The sequence below is a fragment of the Podarcis muralis genome, chromosome 14, assembly GCF_964188315.1.
Source record: "Podarcis muralis chromosome 14, rPodMur119.hap1.1, whole genome shotgun sequence".
NCBI classification, from domain to species: domain Eukaryota; kingdom Metazoa; phylum Chordata; class Lepidosauria; order Squamata; family Lacertidae; genus Podarcis; species Podarcis muralis.
The window spans coordinates 6,632,151-6,647,693 of record NC_135668.1 but is presented as its reverse complement, the minus strand read 5'-3'; the positions used below and the strand labels follow the sequence as shown (position 1 = coordinate 6,647,693).

At 49.8% G+C, this 15,543-nt stretch overlaps 1 protein-coding gene across 2 annotated transcripts in view; it reads left to right on the top strand.

The window, feature by feature from the left end:
- Positions 1–15,543, top strand: part of UNC13C (unc-13 homolog C) — a 133,516-nt gene that overhangs the window by 57,041 nt on the left and 60,932 nt on the right. For both annotated transcript variants that reach the window (XM_028705840.2, XM_028705838.2), the window contains exons 8-9: positions 79–306; positions 3,693–3,834. In XM_028705840.2, coding sequence (XP_028561673.2) covers positions 79–306; positions 3,693–3,834 — 370 coding nt within the window. The remainder of the gene's footprint in view (positions 1–78; positions 307–3,692; positions 3,835–15,543) is intronic.

Below are 15,543 nucleotides of genomic sequence, written 5' to 3'. Positions count from 1 at the left end.
TTAACCCGAGGTATACCACTGTACTGCTATAGTAGTGCATTGTTAAGTGTTGCTAATGCCGTTGTTATGTCACCTTAGGGGCAGCGGAGAAGAGTTCAAAGCACGGTGCTGAGGATAAGACCCAGAATATTATTACAGCAATGAAGGAGCAAATGAAGATCAGGGAGCGAAACAGGCCAGAGGTTTTTGAACTGATCCAGGAAATGTTCCAGATCCCCAAGGAGGACTTTGTACAGCACACCAAGGCAGCCAAACAGAGTGTCCTGGATGGGACTTCCAAGTGGTCAGCAAAGATCACCATCACAGGTGAGAAGATTCCCTCTTTTCAGCTGGAGAACTCTCTCTGGCCAAAGCTCCCTTTTCCCATCCAGCCCAGGTGGTTACAAAATGGCATTTACAGAATACAAACAGAAAGAGGGTCTCTGATGTCTGATTGTTTCTCTGGGTGTGCCAAGTGGAAAGATAGCGTACACCCTGATCTCACGAGGTGGTCCATTCTGCCTGCAAGCTGGTGCAGAACAGTTTGCCACCTTGAAACCCCCCAGTGGGGTGAGGACTGCAAGCAATTCCCATTTACACTTTGAATGCCAAACTTTTTCCATAACCAGTCTGCGAGGGTAGTCAAAGTAGCCCATAACTACATCTCCTCTGTTGGGTGCTTCCTTGATTTCATTCATCTTCAGGGGGATGATAGCACATCCCCAGTACTTAAAAAATAAAAATATTTTTCAAGATACAGAATATAAGCATAACATTATCATCCCCAGTACTAAACTGCACCTGGGGCTTGGTATCACCACCCACAATGATTTTGCCGGAGAAGTCTGTCTATCTGGGGATTTCTAGGTTGCTGGACTCAATGCCCTATTTGATGTACAGAGCAGCATCACCTACAATAGTCCTTCCTATAAAATTTAGATCTGGTCAAGGCAGCAGTTGCTGCAGGTGACTTGAGATGTCCTCAACACAGCCTTAGGAGAACAGTTTGTCCAGTAGCCATAACAACTGGGTGGTCCACAGGGCTTATAAAAGCCTTGGTTCATGATACTGTGTTGGTGCTGGCCAAATGTCTTGCTCTGCTTTCCTTTGGACCACATCAGCAAGGCTGAGAGAGAGATCTTGTTGTCTGGGCTGCCCAGGACCTCCATACACACTGCCCAGGTTTGAGCCCTGGGGAGGTCACTTCATTGCTGCTAACACAGCAGTTTGACTTCACCCGTCCATCTGTCTGAGAGACTGTGGAATGCACCTCCATGGGTGGTCCAAAGGAAAGCAGAGCAAGATGTCTGGCACCAGATTGGCTGCAGGAGTTGCCCGGAGGAGACATCACAGGCACCATCCTGTAATACTGTTTAAGAAGCCACACAACCTCCCTTCCCCAAGATCAGCAGACTTGCTTCTGAATGGATCCAGCCGGGGGGGGGGGGGGCAGACAGGTCTGCTGCTGGGATTGCTCAGATTGTGGGGGCGGGGAATGGGACAGGACGGGACAGGGACACAGCATTCTGATCCCATCATTTCTCTGATGAGGCAGTTAATGAGCTGGGCTGTCCTTACTAGTGCCAGTTCAAAAATGTTAACTAAATGCTCCTGTCTCGACGCTTTAAATCACATGGGTCCAACTTACAAAGCAAATATTTGCTGATGGTCAGAGGGGGGCCGAGGGGAGGGAGTGTGGCGCGTCCCAGTCGGCTTTCAAGCCGGTGGAGAGACTCGCACAGTTATGAATTGCGATGGAGGAGTCAACTGACAAGTGTTTGTATTTATAGCAGCATAAACACACATTAGCGATGATAAATCCTGACATCTGTTTTCTTGGCGAAAGGCAGCTACAGGGAAGCTGGCTGTCTCTGTAACTGGAGGTTGCAGCCGGGACACCAAGCTCTGCAAGAGGGAATGGCTCAGGAAATAGGCTCCTGGGGTCTGAAGGCAGCTCTCGGGGTGGAGGGGGGCACTGGAACAAGCATCTTGTTCCAAAGTAATGCCTGGACATTTCTCCTGGGAGATGTTTCTTGCTCTGGGGGAGAGGACAGCTTACCTTGTGGGAGAAGGAGTGGAGCACAGTGGGTCAGTGTCATGGCTTGGAAGGTGCAAGGAAACACCTGGAGGACCACCTGCTATTGGTAATCTTTGAGTTGCACAGAACTCTGTGTGCTCTCAGAGCTGAAAGGGCACAACTCTTTTTGGGCGAGACCTTGCATGACCGAGAGGAGGCTAATTTTGTTTTCTATACCAGCTGCACTGGCTCCTGCTGGAGTACAGGATCAGGTTTAAGGTGCTGGTTTTAACCTTTAAAATCCTATACGGCCTAGGACCCTCATACCTATGGGACCACCTCTCCGGGCATGTCGCATGGAGGACCTTACGGCCTTCAAACCAAAACATCTTGGAGGTCCTGGGCCACAGAGAGGTTAGGCTGGCCTCAACCAGAGCCAGGGCTTTTTCGGCTGTGGCCCCGATGTGGTGGAACGCTCTGTCACAAGAGACTAGGGCCCTGCGGGATTTGACATCTTTCCGCAGGGCCTGCAAGACAGAGTTGTTCCACTAGGCCTTTGGCCAAGGCACAGTCTGACCCCCTCCTTTGGTAATCCTCACAGAACTCAATTGTTGCCATTAATTTGATTCTGAATTGATTTTAGAATGCTGTGTTACTTTTATTGTTGTTAGCCGCTCTGAGTCCGGCTTCAGCTGGGGAGGGCGGGATATAAATAAAAATGTATTATTATTATTATTATTCTCCATTTCCCCCCACCCCTTGGGGGGGGGGAATCCTCAAAGGCCTCGCAGCCTGGTTCTCACATTGTCTCTCTGCATTATTAGCCCTGTTTTTTTATAATGGTGTTATTTGTTTTTAACACCTGCTTGAGTGGTGTTTTTTCTCCTGCATAGATAATCCCCATGTAGGACAAAAAAACTGCTTGTCCTTCAGTCACCGTGTCCGAAAACTAAGCCTTTAGAAGAGGCAGCCAGCTCCTCCACAGAGCCAGCCAGGATGTCAGCCAAAGGGAGGTGCCAGGAGAGAGACGCCCCTATAACCTCATGCTGGCATTTCCTGCAATGCTTACTGATAACTGGGAATAGAGCCAGGCCACCTGAGCTCTTTGCTGACTGTGGAAGGGTAGCCAACCTTCGTCCTGATCCAGCTGTTGGGAAGCAACTCTTTCTACATTCCAGAGACTCTGAAACTATTAGGAACACAGGAAGGTGTCCTCTACTGAGTCAGGCCATGGAGCCATACTGCTCAGTCTTGTCTACACTGACCGGCAGCCAGTGGTCTCCAGGGTCTCCAGCTGGGGCAGGGGAATAGCTAGGGTCTGGTTAGGTTGGCCCTTGCCAAGGGCGCAAGCCCAGGGGGCACAAAAGACACACTGCTCTACTCTGGCTCAGAGTACTGGGGGGCTCCTCTTACATCTAAGAACACTGGAAGTGGCCTCATTCTGACTTAGCCCATTGGTCCACCTAGCTCCATCACCTTTGAAGTGGAGATTCTGAGGACTGGACCTGGGACCTTCCATGTGTTCTTCTGCTCAGTACCAGCCCTTTAGCCCCTTTTTTGCAGGGGGGTGGGGACACTGGTCACAACGCCGTTGGCCAAGCCTAGTTTTATCAACTTGCATCCTCCACCTCTCTCTCTCTCTCTCTCTCTCTCTCTCTCTCTCTCTCTCTCTCTCTTTCTTCCGCCTCTCTTCCAGTGGTCTGTGCTCAGGGCTTGCAGGCCAAGGATAAAACTGGCTCCAGTGATCCGTACGTCACGGTGCAAGTGGGCAAGACCAAAAGGAGGACAAAAACCATATTTGGGAACCTGAATCCAACATGGGACGAGAAGTTCTATTTGTGAGTATTCCTTCCTCTTTTGGCTTTCTGGGGTGCATTACTCAGAAGTAAATGTTGCCTGCAACACATGCCATTCCTTACGCCTGTGATTCATCATGTTTACCTGGGTGTTTGCATCTTGGGCCTTATTAAAAGCCCGAAGCCACAGACTCGTATTGCGACTTCTAACTCACAAACAAAATGTGTGTTGGTGTGGACTTCAAGTTCATGTGACGATGATGCTGGAGTGCAATGGACCCAGGGAAGCATGGCCACTCTAGGGATTGAAGGTAGATTTGGTGGTCTCTTTGGGGAAGGGGTGCCCTCAGCCCGTTCTTCATTTGGCCAGGGGGCTGGGGTGGCATGGGGCTTGGAGCATATGTGAGGCCACCTTTGGTGACTGTAGAAGCCAGAGAGGAAGAGCGAGGTTGGCTGTTTGGCTCCTCCAAAGATGGAGTACCAGCTATTAGAACTTAACACCAAATACAGCAGCCAGGAATATGTCATTGTGCTGAAAATGGGGCCATTTGAAACATCCCAGTGGTTTTGCATTTAGCATACAATAACTGCAGGCCTGAAACTGTGGAAATGGGCTCTCTCTGGAGCATTTTTCTGGGGGACATTGATTTCTGTATTGGAGAGGATGCTGGGATCTGCCTCTGGGATGTTCAACTCAATTTAGTGGCATGCAATTTCTTATTAGATTATTGTTATGTTTCAGCTGCATAATTTATAAATATGCCGTAATGAAAGTGGAAGTACATTCACGAGATGGATGCCTTCCGTTGGTGTGGCTGGCGTTGCTCTAGGAAGTTAGAATTTTAAAAATGTTTTTAATAAAAGATGTCTTCTCAGGCAGATCAGGCCATGGCTGGAAGAAGATTTTGCTTTCCTTCATAGGCGGGAAAAGCATCTTTCTTTATGAGTTGTGCACCTTATGGAGGAAGGCCTGGGACATGCTGGTGTCTGTTTATAGCTTAATCATAGCTGATCCAGGACTTTTATGTGGCCAACCTTGACTTTAATTGGTTGCTTGTGAGCACCCAGCCAGGCAGTAGATGAAATGCAAGATGGAGTAGGTGAGAGGGGACCCTTTCTTTGGCAGGGTGCCATATTGCTGGCTTGGCAAGGAGGCATGGATATTTATTCCTCCAGTGAGCTGCTGCCAATCAGCGTAGACAGCATGGAGGGGGATAAAGGCTGCCTCCTCTCTTCAAGTGATCCCAGGAAGACGCTTTTCTAGAGAGGTTGTGGAGACTGTGGCCTATTCCTTCCTGGAAATGCTTATTTCTGGCTAGGCCCATTGCTGGGAATCACATCTGCTGGAGGCCTCTAATGGTAACTGGAACATGTGGCCATTGACTCTAAAAACCCCTGACCACGTTTGCATCTCTGAGCAGGTTTGCTGAAAGGGCCTCTTCCTTTCTGAAGCACGATGAGGATTCTGAGCAGGGAATGGGGCCTCTTGCATTGAACTGTGGAAGCAGGAAGCAGGTGTCTAAGCAACAATTTCAATGAGCAGGATAGCAAAGGCACTTGCGGGTGATGATGGGAAAGAGGCTCGCTGGGTGTTCATTTAGCAAATGGAATCTGGGCAGAGGGCTGGACAGCCATGTGTGGTTTGCCCACTCGAACAAAAGGTCAAGGGGTCTGGGCGTTGTCTTCAGCTGGGTGCCTGTGGCATGGCATAGGGTAGGGGACATGAGTGGTGCTTTGGTCTAAACCACGGAGCCTCTTGGGCTTGCTGATCAGAAGGTTGGTGGTTTGAATCCCCGCGATGGAGTGAGCTCCCATTGCTCTGTCCCAGCTCCTGCCAACCTAGCAGTTTGAAAGCACACCAGTGCAAGTAGATAAATAGGTAAACACCAGGAAGGTAAATGGTGTTTCCGTGCGCTCTGGTTTCCATCACGGTGTCCTGTTGCGCCAGAAGCGGTTTAGTCCTGCTGGCCACATGACCCGGAAAGCTGTCTGTGGACAAATGCTGGCTCCCTCAGCCTGAAGCAAGATGAGCGCCACACCCCATAGTCACCTTTGACTGGATTTAACCATCCAGGGGTCCTTTACCTTAACTTCACCTTGGGGGAGTCCAATGAAACTGAGTGCAGGTTTGGGACGAGATAGAAGATGGCTGTTAGTTTTCAGGGCAGGACCAAAGTGGGATCCTCCACAAAATACGTTGCAGGGAGGAGGAGAGGAGCATCTCCTCATCTGGGTTCCAGCCAGCTGCACCCAACCTCTAGAATACTCTATTCCATCCCTTCCCCAGGCAGTCACCATCCCAATGCCCACTGAGCATGCTCAGTCTTGGTGTGTCTGTGTATTTGGGAGGTTCCTACTTAGGATTTTAAAGAAAGGGGTTTTTTGTGCTTCTTCAAACTAGGGGCTCTGCCTTTTGCTTCTCTCTCTCTGCACACACCAGCTGCATTCACTGTTAGAGGCAGTGATGCTCAGCATTTGGGCCTGTGTGCAGCTCCCTGCTAGCTCACATGTACGCACCTATCCTCCTTTGGGCCATATTGAGCTTCAATTTGCCCTGGTGCAGAGCCCTCTCTGGGCCATGCACTGGCCTCCTGGTTCCCTCAGCTTTCTTACTTTTCTCACAGATGACTTGCCTGCCCACAGGCCACAGCCACTCATGTCCATGGTGACAGTTCCCCAAGCCCAGGGCCACCTTGACCCCACTGGCAGGCGGGCAGGCACCGATTGGGGATGTCCCCTTCCTCCTGAGCAGCCAACTAGAGTCCCTGGAGGTTGCCTTCATTTTCTGAAGGGTTCACTATGATTCTGCTTCTCTTTTGCCAGGCTCTTGGCCATCCTCTCGCCTTTCTCTGGCTCGGTTGGCACCCAGGCAGGCCTGTGTGCTTGGGGCTCCGGCTGCATGGACCAACAACCCCACGCATTTTCTGAGCTTCAGAGCAACACTTTTCTAACCTGAAATTTTGCCTTTGCTTCCTATCTGGGTGGCTGACTCCGGATGCCTCTTTTGGCTGGCTGTCTCTTTCTTGCCATCTGGCATCAGTAAACAGCTTCCGCCTGTGCCGGCTGTTTGATCCAAAATAAGCAAATAAATGTTAATTAACTCAAATAACACAAACAGTGGAGCTTTGGAAATCCACGATTTGCTCTCTTCGCCAACACATTCATTCTGGGCAAGTTGCGATCACTTGACTCAGCCTCGGCAGCAAACTTGGGGAGGTGCATAACCACCCCCCCTCACCTACAAATTCAGCATGGAAGCACAAGACGGCTGTGCACAACAGCGCTGATGATTGGCTTCTCCCTGAGATGCAACAGAACAACCCTCCCCTGAGCAGCTTTTCAGCTTCTCAAAAGGTGCATGTGCATGTTTGAAATAAGGTCGCAAACATTCAGTTGCATCAACAGTCAAGCCCCACTTCAGAAAGCAGTAATAATTTTTAAAAAGAAGTCCAAATGTTCACCTGAAGCTTTGCGGGGGTGGGGGTGCCAAAGAGACCATCAAATCAGCATTAGGTCCACTGAGAATGCCCTTTGGCTCATAGTGGCTAGAAGCCCACCCCATAGTTGTCAACTTTTTCCTTTTTTTAAGGGAAATTCCCTTATTCGGAATAGGATTCCTCGCAAGAAAAGGGGAAAGTTGACAGCTATGACCCACCCACTAGTCCTTGCTCTCCCCAGGCCACTCCTCTGCTGCTCTGGGAGACTGTGCACAGGCACAGCGGAGAACTCCAGTTGCTGGTGTGGGCCATTGCAGAAAAGACAGAGAGCCAGTGATTGAGGAGGGTGCCAGTACAGCTCCTTGCCAAGGCACAAAGGAGCCTAGGTGCACCTCTGAATGCAGAGCTGCTTAGGGGCATGGAACTGAAAGGGAACAGGAAGCCCCCATATTTGCTGCTGAGTTAATGAAGAGAGAGACTTTCATCATCCTAAAGGAGAACTTCATGAAAGGCATAAGAGCCGTGTAACGGGGCTGTGGCTGCAACCCTACATAGCCCCATGCTGAGCACAGCACAACTTCCTTGTTTTGAGTAAAAGTCCTTTTGCTCTGCAGCTTTACATAAAGTAAAAGTCCAGTGCACTTTCGGTAATCGGCTTAAGAACTGAGCAGTTACTGTGCATGTACATCCAGCTGATGTCCAAAGGAGGAAAGAGTTCCTTGCCTGACCACAAACCATGATGGCTCAGAAATGCTTCTTGTGTGGAAGACAACGGGGGGGGGCACCAACTTGAATAAAATATGGGGGGGCAACGACGTGTGCCATGATGTGCAGGGACCTGGAGAAGCCAGGGGGCAGATCCAAGTGTGGCAGCAGCAGCAGCAGCTGGGAGGGCAGCACAGCCCCTTTTGCCCTACCCACCAGCAAAGGAGAGGGAGAGAGACACCCTTCACTCACACGCAGGACTCGTTGTTCTCTAGATCCAAAGAAACACCCGCCCACACAGAACACACTATAAGCAAGCAGTACTTCAGTGCTTATCTTGCGAACTTTCCTTTTAAATTGTTCAATCATGGCAAAGGCTCCGGTTTCAAAAAAGGACAGGAGGGGGAGGTCTGATCTCTCCTCCACTTTCAGTTGTTTTCCCAGATATGCAAGGGAGGAAAAGGGGGTGGGGGTGGGAGAGAAGATAAAGGATATTCTCAAGCCCTTCCCTTGACTCACCCACCCCAACACATAATGCTGCAGCTACTGAGCACCCTTTTCCACCAGCCGCCTCTCTCCCCTGACTCAGGAACAGACCACGTCCTCCACTTTGTGGAGGAAAACCCCTTTTGCTCTCCCACACACAGATGTGCTTGCACACACACAAATACGCCCCCTTTGGGAAGGAGGAGGAAGGAGTCGAAGACCCTGCCAGAGCCCTCACACCTCCTTCACAAAACCCCTGATTGTCCTCAACTTAGGGGGGGCAGCTCCCCAAATTTTCCAGGGGGGATAAAGGGACCTGGGCCCCTCAGAGTCGGTGCCTATGGAAGACAGCATCCCTCTGAATGATGCCAGTAGCTGGGAACCACAAGAGGGGAGAGTTGCCGCTGTTGTTCTTGTAGGCAGCCAGCTGGGGCAATTGGTTGGCCACCATGGGATCAGGACCCTGGGCTGATGCAGAAGGCTTTGGGATCAGTTCAGAGTGAAATCGAAAGGCTCCAGTGATGCCTGAAACCCTGGAGGGACCCTGCCCATCAAATGCAGGATGGGCCAATCCATTGGCTTGGTCAATTGAAGGCAACTTCCAGCCTGCTTCTCATCTCCACTCTCCCACCCTGAAGCTGGAAGAGCTGAAACGAGCATAGGCAGCCTTTGAAGGGTCTGGTGGGGGTTTTCCCAGACAGACTCACCTTGTGTGCAGTCAAAGAAGCCCCTCCACCACTGAACAAGTGAATGCAATGAAGTTTTCTAGTGAGAGAAACAGAGGGGGGAAGCCCAGGAGGTCAGCCACTGATGTGCATGACAACAGATTGGACAGGAAGAAAGGGTTTTCGTGCTCTTGCTCTCTCTCAATTAGCCTGTCTGAAATGACCCCAAGCAAAGTTTAGATTTGAGCTACTGGATCAATTAGAGAAAATCAGATTGGAACAGGGCAGAATTGGGGCAGAGCCTCCCTGGGCCCCCAAATCTGGTTCTGTGCCCTGAGCCAGGACAAGGATTTGAATCCCCAAGAGGGTCCTTCTGCAGGGGCACATCCACTAAACATCAGTTCCTGTCTGGATTCTGGGATGGCCACTGGGGTGCCTACCCTGTCGTACTCTGCTACCAGGAGGCTGAAGGCTGCTGGGGCCATGAGAAATAAGGCTTGGTGGTGGATGGAGATATTCAGAGACAAAGCAAGATGGCCATGTTTGCCAAGGAGTGAGGCAGCCTCAGAGGATCATGGGGATTGGATGGAAAGGGGGTCCCAGTCAGGTCAAGATCTGAGAGCAAAACTTCAAAGCACCACTGGTGTTCACAGGGTGCATGTATGGCTGACACTCTGCTGATGCCCCAGGCAAGAAAGAAAATTTTGCAAGTTCTTGTGGAAGGCTTGGATGGTATGTCATCATTTCCATGCAAAGCGGAGCTGTTTCAAATGCAGCCCTCTGATTAAGAAAACCGGGTGGAATACACTGTTGCTGCCATTTGAGGAAGCTTTTTGAGAATTGTCCGCAGCACTATGAAATTGGAAAGAGGTCCGCCAAAGGGCACCAAGGCCAGCCCTAGCCAGCCAGCCAACTGCTCCCCTTGAAAGGCATCTGCAGGTGTCCTATAACCTGCTTCTGTTCTCCACAGCTCCCACCATTGCAGACTGCTCCTCTTTGGAGCTCTGCCCAGAGTTCAGGGCTGTGCTTAGAACATGCAGGGTGATGAATTAATGAATGAATATGCTTCTCCCTGCACCATTTCCTCTCCCACTTCCAGTACTACTAGCAGCTTAGACTTTATATTGTCAACAAAAAGAAGAGTGGTAGCTCCTTCTCTTCCTGGGATCAGACCCTCCTTCAGTCTGGGAGCCCCCTGGGCTCTTTCCCCCTTTGAGGAGATGGAGATCTGGACCTGTCAGCCTCTAGGAGCAGAGGGAGGTTCGTTGTGGCTTTGCTTATGAGCTGTCCTGCGCTGAGTCAGAATCCAGCCTCTTAGGGAACAGCCGAGAATAGGTCCCTGGTATGGCCAGGTAGGGACTTCTTCTGCCAGTCCTGGCTGTGGCTGGAGATAAAGTGCTGGCTACCAAGGAACCTGCCTTCCCAGCAATGCCATGGGAATATCCCAAGAGTGAGTTAGTTTTACTCCTGCATGTATCAGTCTCCACATGGCCTCTGGGATTAATAGAAATGGCCAAGGATTTAAAGCGTGCGGCTTTCTGGTTACAAGTATGGATTTACTTTACATTATGCAAATTGTTTCTTTGACCCTGCTTGGTCTTTAAATAATCCTATGTTTGCTTTTGAAGACTGATTACAAGGAGAAGCGGTTCTGTTGTTGGGTTAAGGGAGGATGTTCTGTTTATCTGCCTGATCCCTCTTCCTCCCTCCATGATCGCCCAGTATAGAATTCAGGGCCAAAGAAAACTACGCTGATAGCTCCATAGGTTGAAACGTGGAGCTGCCTCAGTCATGTAGAAAGGGGAAAGGGTGCAATTTTAATTGCAGGGGGAAGGGCAAGTGGATGGGAGGGCTTGGTACTTATCTGAACACCCACAGCTACTGGCTGATAAGCCCTCCACCCCTCTAGCAAAAGTGGCTGGGGCAAGTCTGTATCTAAGTGCATGGAATGGTCTCCATCATCTCGACCACAGCCCTAGAAATGATGGAGAACGTTGACGTTCTAGTGGTGAGGCACAGAGGTAGTGCAGTCCCCAAGTCCCTGGGAGTTCAGTCATGCTGCCTCTATCAAAGGCAGGAAGCTCATTCCTGCATTTCTGTGGCAGAGCTATGTGGCATCTGCAGCAAAGGGCTTTCTTCAGGAGGCGCCTTCCTGCAGTGTCTGCTGCTGGGCAAACCAGCCCCATGTGGTTAAGAAGCCAACTCCTCCTGCATCAAGAAAGAGGTGGCAACCCAGGTGAGAGGACGGTGGCAAGCACAGGACTGCCCAAGCCAGCTTTATGCTGGGGTGAGGTCAGAACCCTGGATGCTCTCTGTCAAATACAAAAGCAAAGGGTTCAGGACCATGGACAGCAGTCTTGCAGCTCAAACCAGCGGGACAGTTACTTTCACGCTGACCTGCTGCAAGGCTCTCCACCCTCTGGCTGCAGAAGGACTAGTGCCCTTCAATGAGGCCATTGGCTCCTTCCAGGAGAGCACTGGGTCAGCGTGTGGTGCCTCCGTGGCCTTTCTGAATGTGCAAGGCCAGCTGTGCCAGCACCACGACACTCCATGTGCACCTGGCACCTCCTTGTGGCCCCTGCATAGCCATCTGGGTTCATGCTTCTATGCCAGGAACAGCCTTCCTTGGTGGGTGCAGCATTCCCCCCGCCAGGCTTCCCTGTGGCCCCGAACTGCAAGGTAGAGAAGACGGCAGGGACTAGGCTGGCTGCAGTTCAGCTGAAGGGAGAGGTGCCCAGGCACTCCTGGGTGGTGCTGAGAGACCTCCAGTCACTTTGCTCTTGTCATAATCCTCGGCTTTCTGAGGAATGCGAGGTCTGATTACATCAAATCAAGAATCCACTGAATGCAGCTTGTTTTGTGTAAAGCATCGCCACCTCCTTTGTGTCCCCTCCCTCCTTGCCTTGCTACAAAACCCTCTTAATCTAAAGAGGCCAGGCACACAGTGGGGGCTGGGAGGCAAATCCCCTCCCAGGAAGAAGCTCTCACAGCTATTCAATGCATCTAATGTTTGCACGTGGCATAAGCTGCAGACACCTTGTGGTGGGCTCACAGCGCCTCGCATGTTGCTTTGGACCACGGCTTACCTCCGTTGTAACGGTTTTAGTGACAGATGGGAGATGCCCCAGCCCTGCAGGCAGAATCATAACCACAAAGCATGTGAAATGAAATAGATCACTAGATGTAAACAGATGCAAAGCCTGTGAATCGATGTTGCATTAATACTGTATGAATCGGTGAGGGGCGGTTGTAGAAGTGGCCTCCTTTTCGAAGGACTGTGTGTCCTCGGCAGTCAGGAGGCGAGGAAACCTGGAGGGAGGGGCAGCACGGAATAGGGCAGGGGGCTGAGCAAGGGACGAGGAGGGGAGGCTGGGGCAAGAGGAGGGGAGAGCTGGAAGGTCCACAGCCCCGAGGCAGGGAGCCCTTGCTTTGCATGCAAAAGGTGCCATTTGAAGAATATTTTAAGTTGCAAGACAGGGAAATGAGATCCGCCTCCTACTGCCTCTGACTTGGACCTTGCAGCACTCATGGAAGCTGAAAAGCTGGACCTGCAGGACCAACAGGTAGAGAGACCCTTGATAGAGGGCTCAGTGAAGGGGTTGGGGATTAGCACCCGGCCTGCTCTGGCCTGCTAGAGGCGCAAGGGGAGTTTCATGACTGGCCATAGGCTGCAGATCCTTCCACTGGCCACAGGTACATCATGTGTAGGCCTGGCTCACACATAACCCTAAGCCATTTTGAGGGAGTTTGCCTGAACCCTTCCCAGTGGCTTCACTGCCAGTTCATTTTCTACCAGCAAACCATGATCCAAAGCCCTGGTTTGTTGATGGCTTACAAGCCTTGGGTTGTTGTCACGATAGCTTAGTGTTAGGTACAAACCCAACATGCTTCCTTAAGTGTGCCATGTTTGGCCACCCCACCCCAGACCCTTGCCAGCCTGCAGAGGCAGGAGCCAAGAGTGGCTGGGAAGTAATCTAAGCAAACCATGGCTTCTTTCATTGTGGGCTCAGCATTGTGTGTGTGCCAGGCTAGTCTCCGTCTTCACTTGACAGTCCCAGGTCACCAAGACCCACTGTGGCCATGTGCCCTGATCCTGACAGATGAGAATGACCTTCTCAGGAGAGTCTGAACTAGAGGAGTGAGAAGGCCTGGGGAACAATGTGGGGAAGGGAGGATGATAGCTTCTGTGTTTACTATAGGCACATGCAATACCCAAATTGAAGACGCATTTCTGTACCCAGAGGGTCCCAGCATGTGCACAACAGGAGCGCACCACCACCACACAGGTGGCACTGTGGGCTAAACCACTGAACCTCTTGGGCTTGCTGATCAGAAGGTTGTGGTTTGAATCCCCGCGATGGAGTGAACTCCCATTGCTCTGTCCCAGCTCCTGCCAACCTAGCAGTTCGAAAGCATGCCGGTGCAAGTAGATAAATAGGTACCACTGAGGCGGGAATGTAAACATCATTTCCATGCCCTCTGGTTTCCATCACGGTGTTCTGTTGCACCAGAAGTGGTTTAGTCATGCTGGCCACATGACCCCGAAAGCTGTCTGCAGACAAACGCCGGCTCCCTTGACCTGAAAGCGAGACGAGCGCCGCAACCCCATAGTCACCTTTTACTGGACTTAACTGTCCAGGGGTCCTCTACCTTTTTACCACCACCACCAACTTTGTTGCTCACAAATTGTTCTTTGCCTTCTTCCAGTGACTTCCGATTCAGTTTGTAGATACTAAATGCTGACCTGCAGACCTGGCCAATCCTGTACATGTCTACTCAGAAGTAAATCCCATTGAGTTCAGTGGATGTAGGCATTTTGAGGTTGCATTCCTCTGTGCCTTTGTCTAGGAGGAAACACCACTGAACAGAGTTGGGTCTTAGGATGCAAACAGCTACTCTTTAGTTGTCATAAATATGCCAGTACAATTGTATATGCTGGCTAAGTTATGTGTGATGTGTTTTGTGTTGTTAAAGCAGTAAAATTAGTTTACATCTGATAATAAACAGTGTATAGTCTTCAGATTTCAGTCCCCCCCCCCCAGGCTCAAAATTTCCAAAAGTTTCCCAGAAATCTTACACCTGTGTTCTGAGCCGCTCCAGAGTAACTTGATATCTCTTCTTGTTTCTTTCAAAATGACTACAGATTACTCTCTCTGCTGTCACTTTAAAATCTGATCAAATGGATTGTGTTGCCACTCTGTAAGTTAATTAAGACAATCAAGCACAGCAGTCAGGATTTTGTCTAGCATGCCCGGTGCAGTGAAAGTCCCTCTCCTCCCTCCCCCGCTGCCCCCAGCAAGTAAATTTGGCTCTGCCTCCCGCTACTGGTGCTGCACGGCTTTGATGCTATTTGGAGCCACTATAAAAATGCAGCGTTTTCTTCCTCCTTCAATTATTTATAGCAGGGAAGAATTGATTTTGTGAAAATGCTGCCAGTCTCCTGGGGGAAAGGAGGAGAACTGGAACTCCCACGAATAACTTCATTTAGACCTTACAAGGCCCTTGGGTTGTGGGTTCGATCCTGGCACCACCCCCATAGTGTTAAGCCTTGCTCTCTTGGGAAAGTCTACATAGCTATAAATATGCCATGCAGGAGGAGAGGATGGCAGATCCAGGAGCAGGAGCAAACTGGGCAAGCATTTGCACAGAGCTCTCCGTGTCTGTGTGTGTGTGTGTGTGTGTGTGTGTGTGTGTGTGTGTGTGTGTTCTCATAGGAAATCCACTCAGAAGATAGATACAGTGGTACCTCTGGTTGTGAACGGGATCCGTTCTGGAGGCCTGTTCGCAACATGAAAAGAGCGCAACCCGCAGCAGCATGTCTGCACATGCACAGGTTCCGATTTGCCACTTCTGCACATGCACATGACATCATTTTGTGCTTCTGCACATGCGTGAGTGGTGAAACCCGGAAGTAACCCTTTCCAGTACCTCGGGGTCGCTGCAGGACGTAACCTGAAAGAACATAACATGAAGCAGACGTAACATGAGGTATGACGATAGATAGATAGATAGATAGATAGATAGATAGATAGAGATAGATAGATAGATAGATGATAGATATAGATAGATAGATAGATAGATGATAGATAGATAGATAGATAGATAGATAGATAGATAGATAGATAGATAGATGATAGATGATAGATAGATAGATAGATAGAAGATAGATAGATAGATATAGATAGATAGATGATAGATAGATAGATAGATGATAGATAGATAGATAGATAGATAGATAGATAGATAGATAGATAGATAGATATAGATAGATAGATAGATGATATTTAGATAGATAGATGATAGATAGATAGATTAGATAGATGATAGATAGATAGATGATCGATAGATAGATGATAGATAGATGATAGATAGATGATAGATAGATAGATAGATAGATAGATAGATGATAGATAGATAGATAGATAGATAGATAGATAGATAGATAGATAGATGATAGA